The sequence below is a fragment of the Dendronephthya gigantea genome, unplaced genomic scaffold, assembly GCF_004324835.1.
Source record: "Dendronephthya gigantea isolate DGI-Jeju-01 unplaced genomic scaffold, DenGig_1.0 000514F, whole genome shotgun sequence".
Taxonomy (NCBI): Eukaryota; Metazoa; Cnidaria; class Anthozoa; order Malacalcyonacea; family Nephtheidae; genus Dendronephthya; species Dendronephthya gigantea.
The window spans coordinates 1-7886 of NW_021163524.1; the positions used below are offsets into that span (position 1 = coordinate 1).

General features: G+C 37.6%; 1 protein-coding gene across 1 annotated transcript; it reads left to right on the plus strand.

The window, feature by feature from the left end:
- Positions 1–15: 15 nt before the first annotated feature.
- LOC114543666 (sphingomyelin phosphodiesterase 4-like) lies at positions 16–7582 on the plus strand. Its single transcript, XM_028562555.1, has 7 exons — positions 16–76; positions 171–254; positions 874–1077; positions 1742–1844; positions 2877–2938; positions 3043–3203; positions 7099–7582. The coding sequence occupies exons 1-7, from the start codon at positions 68–70 to the stop codon at positions 7139–7141; spliced, it is 666 nt and encodes a 221-aa protein (XP_028418356.1). The 5' UTR covers positions 16–67; the 3' UTR covers positions 7142–7582.
- The last annotated feature ends 304 nt before the right edge of the window (positions 7583–7886 follow it).

Genomic DNA, 7886 nt, shown 5'->3' on the forward strand with positions numbered 1-7886 from the left:
TATGATTCGAAATCGTGTTGAAGATTTTGGCGCTCAAAAACAGATCCCAAGAGTTGGACAGGAAGCAATGTTCTTGGTATGAATATAGTAAACTACGATCTTTGATCACCGTTAATCGCGAATGTTGCGTAGTTTATTGGTACGGTGATTTAAAGATTTTCTACTTTCAGGATCAAATCCATATATCTTTGCAAAAACCTATTCCTGAACGATGCGAAGATGTCAGAAGAATGATACAGGAGTGGAATATCAAGGTATCAGATCATTTAAATGTCAAAATACTCCTGGTTTTTATTAATATCACGGCACCGGAGCGATCTGGCAAAGAGCAGTTCATTAAAATTTTACTTACAAATAATATGTTAATGTTGCTTCTAGGCACCCACCCCTCGCCTTTGGAAAAGCCCTTGCCCTTTATAAGCCCGACCTATGAAAGCCACACCTATTTTAAGTACACTTCCTCATATCTCCCCTTACCCATTTATGACCTCAAAGTAGCCCCTTATCATATATATGCCCTGTTTTTTTCCCAAAGGCTTCCCAAAGTACTCCCCAAAGGCTTCCCCTCCCCTTGTTCAAACTATAACAGCTTTGTATCTGAAGCTCCCTCTTATACAATGCCCCCACTCTAAAGTGCTCTGAGGTCCCTCCTTTATCATTGCTCCCACTTTGAACCTCCCCTCCAAAAAGAGAGTCTCTTTCTCTAAACATCTCCTTCAATTTGGGCCCGCAACCCCCTGACTATATACCATTGACCCTGAAAACTCCCCAATTAGGACCTACAGCCTTATGTAGGACCTCAATGGGGTCTCTATGCCCAGGGGGAAATATTATACAGAACCATATTTTAGATATGACATTTTTATTCTTTAGGATCTCCATGTTTTATACCCCCATCTTCTTGCAAGTATTTTCAGTGTGACTCCAGGGAAAGGCTGGGCTCTACACACCCCACACTCCAGATCACTGGATGCTTTCCGTCATTTCCTCGGTCCCCATGGTCCGGTGTGGAGTCTGGTTGAAAAACTCGACAGAGATTCTTTCCTTCGATACGAGTTCCCTGTGATATGCTTGCCAGTAAGTTGAAAGGGTTTTTCAAATCAAAAGTAATTTTCAAGTAGGACCAGTTTTGACAAAGCCTTAAAGTGTTTTGACAAAGCTATGTGTCATTTTAGACAATTCACAACACGAGTAGGCTGTGTTTTATCATCTACAAATATTAGGAATATAATTGGCAGAAAATATATAAAATATTGGGCGCTTTCCTTTATACGGACAAACGGTCAGACCGGTTCTGTTGTATTTCAGTACAGACAGAATACTGGTATTTTTAGCTGTTTGAAGAAATCTGCATTCAAGTATAACGTTATTAACATCTGCCTAGCACAGAAAGTGCAGTTTCACAACTATATTCTTAACGACATACCTTATTTCAATTCAACATATGACCAATTTGACCATTTTTACCGTTTAAAGGAAAGCCCCCAATTGATCCTGTTTTTGTTTGTTTAAGTAGTGTATCTGCCGAATATATAAAAAAATCGTAATCTAAGATTAGCGTGCTATTGGAATCTAACCTTTCCGACGTTTAAGTGCCCCTGTCCGTAGTATAATTGTAAATAAATTTTTAATCATCGTTGGTTTATAAAAAAAGAAACTATTTGGGCAAACGGTCAAGTGTGAGGAAAGTATACGGAGCAGTGGATAAACGTGTTTTTTGTTTTGTGATTATTTTATATAGAAACCAACTCAGCGTCTGTTTACTGAAGGAATCATTCCAACAATGTATTATAACAAAGTCCAGTTTAACAATGACAGCAGAACATCATTAGTTTTAAGCACAGGTATATAGCGCCATCAGCAAATCTTGTTGTTGTGTTTTAAAAAAGAGTGTAATTTATCGCTCTTTGCTTTTGAACTTCGCGAAAAATGCGACTTAAGGCCACACAGACAGACTGGACGCGATGCGAACTTTTTTTTTCCAAAAGCGAATAAATTTTAAATATTTATAATATTCTTGGAGATTACTTAACAATAATACATTTTGACTGCTCTGGCGTCCATAGATTCCAAATTTTGATCCCAGGATTTAATTTATGTGCTTCTGAAAACTCAAAATTCGCGTCGCGTTGCCGCATCGCGTCCGGTCGACCTTTAGCTAAGATCGAAGAAGATCAATAGATCAAAGCTTGTTCACGCAATTCTAATTAACCTTACATAATCACCGCTTTAGTTACTTTTTTGACCTGGGCTGATTATTTGTAAAACTGACAGATTTTTTGCAATCCACAAAATATTATTACCCCATACACCTATAAAGGAAATCGTATCGGAAATCGCTCAAAAAAATGCAAGTAAAAAGGTCATTCCAATCATTTATGGAATGATAACAGAATCGTTGCTTTCCCCAATTCTTCTTGAATTTATCTAAGTGTACATCAGATTTGCATCTAGTATTATACGTACGAATATCTTTATTCAGTAGAAACTTTGAATCTAAATCGATTAAGTTATTCATAACACATCTATGGAACTTGCGTCTTTGGTCGAGTTTCATTAACCCCAAGGTTTGTTTTGCTTTTGCTTCCGCCGAAGAAGAATCATAAGGTCAATCAAGTTCAAGAATTGCTTTAGCGGCTTAGTTCTGAACAATCTGCAACGTGTTCATTAATACAGTATTGTTCTTATCACCCCGCACAAAGTCTCCATAAACAAGAACACTTAGAACAGGCAATATCAAGGCATTGTACAAGGTTATTCGAGCTTGATGTGGTAACAAAAAAAATGTTTTAACAAATTTCCGCCAACGGTTAAACACATTTTATTCTAAACAGATTTAAAACTGAAGGTCTTGCAACGCTATTTTTCTTTCATAGGTGCTGTGGAATATTTTCTCTATCAGTTTGCATATTTCATAACGCAAAGTAGCTCACCTTGGGTGAGTTCATTGTCATGCTTGGAATAGTTCTTATGCTTTTAAATGCGAGTTTCGTTAACTCTCATTGAAGAGTTTGAAATCAGTGTTTCTTTACTTCTTTACAGGACAGCACCAGAGCGGCTGACCGAAGCCATGACACAATCTACACGGCTTTGTTCTCAGAATTCTTGGAGTATTTTCTTCCATCGCAAACCATGACATTACCAGCACATTCGTCTGGAAACAGAGCACAGCAGCAGCCGAAATTGACGCCAAGGAAGTACTTGTAAGTGATCTGTGAACTTACAGTGTGATTAGAATGTACACATGAATCGTAGACTCGTAGTACAAAGTGCATAGATGACGACGCTATTAGTTTTTCAGAACTAAGAAATATTTCAGAACTTAAATCTATCAAAATATAGACCATAGACCTTTTGCATTATCGACTATTTTCTGCTTGTAGTAGTCTTACTAGCCTTAAAATGTAAAGACAAATGTCGCTTCGCGCGAAAAATATCGCTAGTGGAAGACCTGCTTAATGCAAAAGTTCTATTATTTCGAAGCCGTTATAATACAGGGCTTTTATGATTGTGTTTCACCTGGCCAAACCATTCAGTGCATCTAACTGAATTATTCGTAGGTATCTTGAACAGCGTGATCTCTCAGAGAATGGTAATACATATTCATTAAGGGTTTTCCCTAGAGCTTCCACTCATTACGTAAGGTGTAGGAAGAAGACGGGAGAAAATAGTGTGCTATAATTAACCTACCATAGCATAGCATAGCAAAGCAATATAGTGTTATGACAAAGCAGCGCGAGTGAAATGGCAAATAAGGCAGCTGCTTGCTCTCGCTCGAAATCAGATCGAAATCTAGATAACAGCAAATACAAGAAAAGATACGAAGAGTTGGTGGAGATTAACCATGGCTGGAAACAACAATACGAACGGTTGAAAATGCAATGTGAAGCGCTTTTGGATGAGAAAAATAGAGAAACCGAAGGCGAAAACTGTGATTTAAAAATACGTAACAATCAACTAGAGTTGCAAGGAATATCATTGGAAAATGAGAAAAAGGAGACAGTTGAAGCTTTGAAAGCTCAACAACAACAACAACAACAAAAAGGTAAATGCCGAACTCGTTTGAATTTTTTGTTTTATTTTTAGCCTTGCTTCTCGTAAGTCAGATGCTTTAAAAGCATCGTATCCCAAACACCCAGCAATCCTGGTCAAAACATTGACGACACTCTGTGTTAATTCACACTACAAGATTGCAGCTACATAAATGATTTTACCAGACGTTTTTTATTCCCCATACAGTTTCCATACTCGATAATACTGATCTTATGCGCCGAACCTGATGTTGAAGAGCTAAAGTCTCTGTTATGTTCATTTGCATTAAATTCGGCACATGAAAAGTTGAAACGGCCTGACGTCTGAGATTGGCTTATGAATGATCTTCACAATCATACGGAGCCTATTTCAAATGCCACAAATGCTGGCCTAAATTATATTTGCTGGTAGAAATACTGTAGGTCGCATTCAGGTATTCAGCACATGGTTGATTATTTTTCTACTTCGTTGAATGGTTAATTGTTTTTCTACTTTCGATTCCAAGAAATGATGGAATGCGAAATATTCATGAAATGCAACAATTGATTTTTAGCAGTGAATATTAAAAAAAGCAGCCCACTGACACTCTAAAAAGTCTCTATATTTTCCGCTGGCCATGATTTGTAATGAGAATCGGTTTAGCGTAAAACTGCTGATGTCATTTGCGGACTGCTGTAATTTGACATTTTCAGCATGTAACGTTTCAATTATAAACCCTATCAACTGAAGCTGATTTCATCTTAAGAATGGCCTAGCATTTCGCAACATATAGGCACGTATTTGTTTGGCTGGCCTGGCTTACGAGGCTGTATGGATAATATGAACAGTCAACAAGATATATATAGGATACTATACGGTGGTGATTAAATATGGATTTTATATTCGAGTGGTAAAAACAATATATCACGAGTGAGCGCAGCGAACGAGTGAGATATTGTTTTTTGACACGAGAGCGTAAAGTCCATATTTACTCACCACCGTGTAGTGTCCTATATATATCTTGTTGACTGTTCATATTTTCCATACAGCCTCGTAAGCCAGGCCAGCCGAATTATATGGACTAAAGTCATTATATGGACTAAATTCAGAGTGACAAAAGTACACACAAAGACGACAAGTAAGACGCCGCGAACGACCATTAAGCGAATATTTTTTTAATTATAACCCATCTAAGGATCTCTTTTACGAGTGTTTTAGTTCTCGGTAAAATACCCCCAACCATGTAATAAAAATGATTTTTAAATGGCATAAAAGAGAACCCGACCATTGTTCTTATCACTATTAATTAATGTAGTATTGCAGCTAATCGATTTCTTTGTTACAGCTTCTTTGAAACTTGATGCCGTGATTGACGCAAGCAGACAGACACGGCTGGAAGAACAACTTGAAGCATTGAGATGCCAGTTGCTTCTTTACAAGGGGAACTTTGAAAGAGAAAGAAAATCTTGCGAAGAATTAAGAAAAGAGATGGTAAAGGCTGGGAAGAAACTTCAGGATGCTGAGGAAGAAATAAAAAAGTTGACCTCACAACTTGCTGCCGCCAGAGATGATCCTGGGGGGAGCGAGAGAGGAAACCTTGATGAACGTGGTCTCACCCCCCTGCATCAGATTCAATTCATTCACCCGTACCACCCAGTTGATGAAATCTGGCAGTTGGAGCAACAAGGAGGGGCATCCCTCCCCCGGAATGGGAGGCAAACGTCGTTCCTTTACGGAGGGCGTGTAAAAGTTTATCATCATGAAGAGCTTTGAGTCTTTCTCTTTGGTTTTAAAGGATTTTGGTTGATATAGTTACCTGATGGCCAACTTGGGGGAGAAATTGAGAAAATCAACTTTTAGTTTTTCGTTTACAGGAAAATACTTTGTTGTTGTAATAACATAATTAACGTGATAATTAATCGAGGTTATGGTAGTTTATTAAGTACCACTTACGTATTTTAACGTGCTTGTAAAATGAATAAATTAAGCTTAAAGCATATTAGGGTATATGTGTAACAAAGTTATGAATGCTAATTAAGATTAGTTGTATCAAAGTTAATATACAAATTACTAATTGATAAGACCTTTATGGAGTATTAAGCCGGTTTTCCACTAGCGATATTTTTCGCGCGAAGCGACATTTTACTTTTGTTCCAGAGCTTTCAACTGCAACCATCTGGAACAAATTGCTTGAATACAAAGGAATAAAGTCGCTTCGCGCGAAAAATATCGCTAGTGGAAAACCGGCTTTACAGGGGCCGGTTGTTCGAAAGGCGTTTAGCATACATCTTGTGAATGACTGAACCTGTATCTTATGCATTTAATATGTGCTTCCATTGAAAATTAAACTATTTACATCGAAATAGTTGAGCTCAATTGTTCAATAAATAGATCATTTTGTTTTTAATTTTGAACTTATCCACCGTTTAAGCTAAACGCCTTTCGAACAACCGGCCCCAGATGTATACATGCATGTGACTAAAATACTGCTTAATTATTCATAAATTTTCCAAGAGAAGTAATTGACCCGCACCGAACTCGTGGTATCCAGTAGCGATGTTGAATAGGCCAATCCTAATAATAATATTATAATAATAAAAAACTATGATGTTTCTTTTGCTAATCTTAATTATATCGAAATCCTAATATGGCAGACCTTTCTCGTGATGACGTCAAACGCGGAAACCTTATGTTACACGAAGTATGATGGGCTCGATCGTTTCGCGGATTCATTCAAACGTCGTGTCAGCCTTCCACGTTTGACGTCATTATAAGATAGCGGAAATAAATTAAACAAATTTCTTCACTCGTCATCACAATATTCGTATAATATACACCGAAATGTCTTAGTTAGGCAGGTTATTGCTTTTATAATTACTTGAATTAGTTCTTTCATCAAAGGTTTTTCTCATTTACTGTGGTTTTCTTTCCTCGCTGAAAACAAAGCCCACTTGGGCAAAACTTTCTTAAATTCTCGCCATTTCAATGGGTTTCAATTTGCAAAGCCTGAAAATATATTCTGCCCACCACAGTGATGATAAACACATGCATAAAACCCGTGAAAGACAAGTTCTTTTTTTGTTTCAGCCGATGTGAACCTGTATGTGAAGAAGTCAAACAAAGCATGTAAGTGTAGTTTACAAGCCGTCATCGGTAGTTAACATTCTCCCACCGGGGAACATATACGGAGGTAATAATCTCCTGCCAGAAAATATACGGTAACCGATTTGTAGTTAACATTCCCCCACCGGGGAACATATACAGAGGAGCCTGAGGAGGTAATAATCTCGTGCCAGAAAACATATACGGTAATCTATCCGTGGGTAATTTTGTCTCAACGGGGAACATATACGGAAGAAGTAATAATCTCGTGCCAGAAAACATTTACGTTAATCTATCCGTGGGCAATTTTGTCCCACCGGAAAACATATACGGTGATCTATCGGTCGGCACTATTAACCGACCAGGTGATAGGCAGAATAGCTGCGCGGTGATGCCAGAGGAAATTTATGGACCAAATGTCAATACCCTAAGTGTACACAACTATCCCAGCAGTGTGACCTCAGAGAATCTTTACGGTACACATTTGTGATCATAATCTTCGATATTATTGATAACAATATTCGAAATATTTATATACTGTAACTAAAACTTGTAAACTCAAGATTCGATGAAAATAAAAATCACTTTTTCTAAACGAGCGATATCGATCAAAACTGATGAATACATTCGATATTATAGAATATAAAGCATTTGAAATTAAGTGAAATAGTTTATATCACAAAAAATCACTGTTCCACGACCTCCGCATCGCTTCGATATGCGATTCTTCTCACTAAATTGCGTCAGTGTCTAAGTGCAGAACAAAGACCAAC

Coding starts and splice junctions, on each gene's coding strand:
- LOC114543666 (XM_028562555.1), top strand. Junction 255..873: donor TACAGGAGTGGAATATCAAG/GTATCAGATCAT, acceptor TTTATTCTTTAG/GATCTCCATGTTTTATACCC. Junction 1,845..2,876: donor ATCATTAGTTTTAAGCACAG/GTATATAGCGCC, acceptor TTTCTTTCATAG/GTGCTGTGGAATATTTTCTC.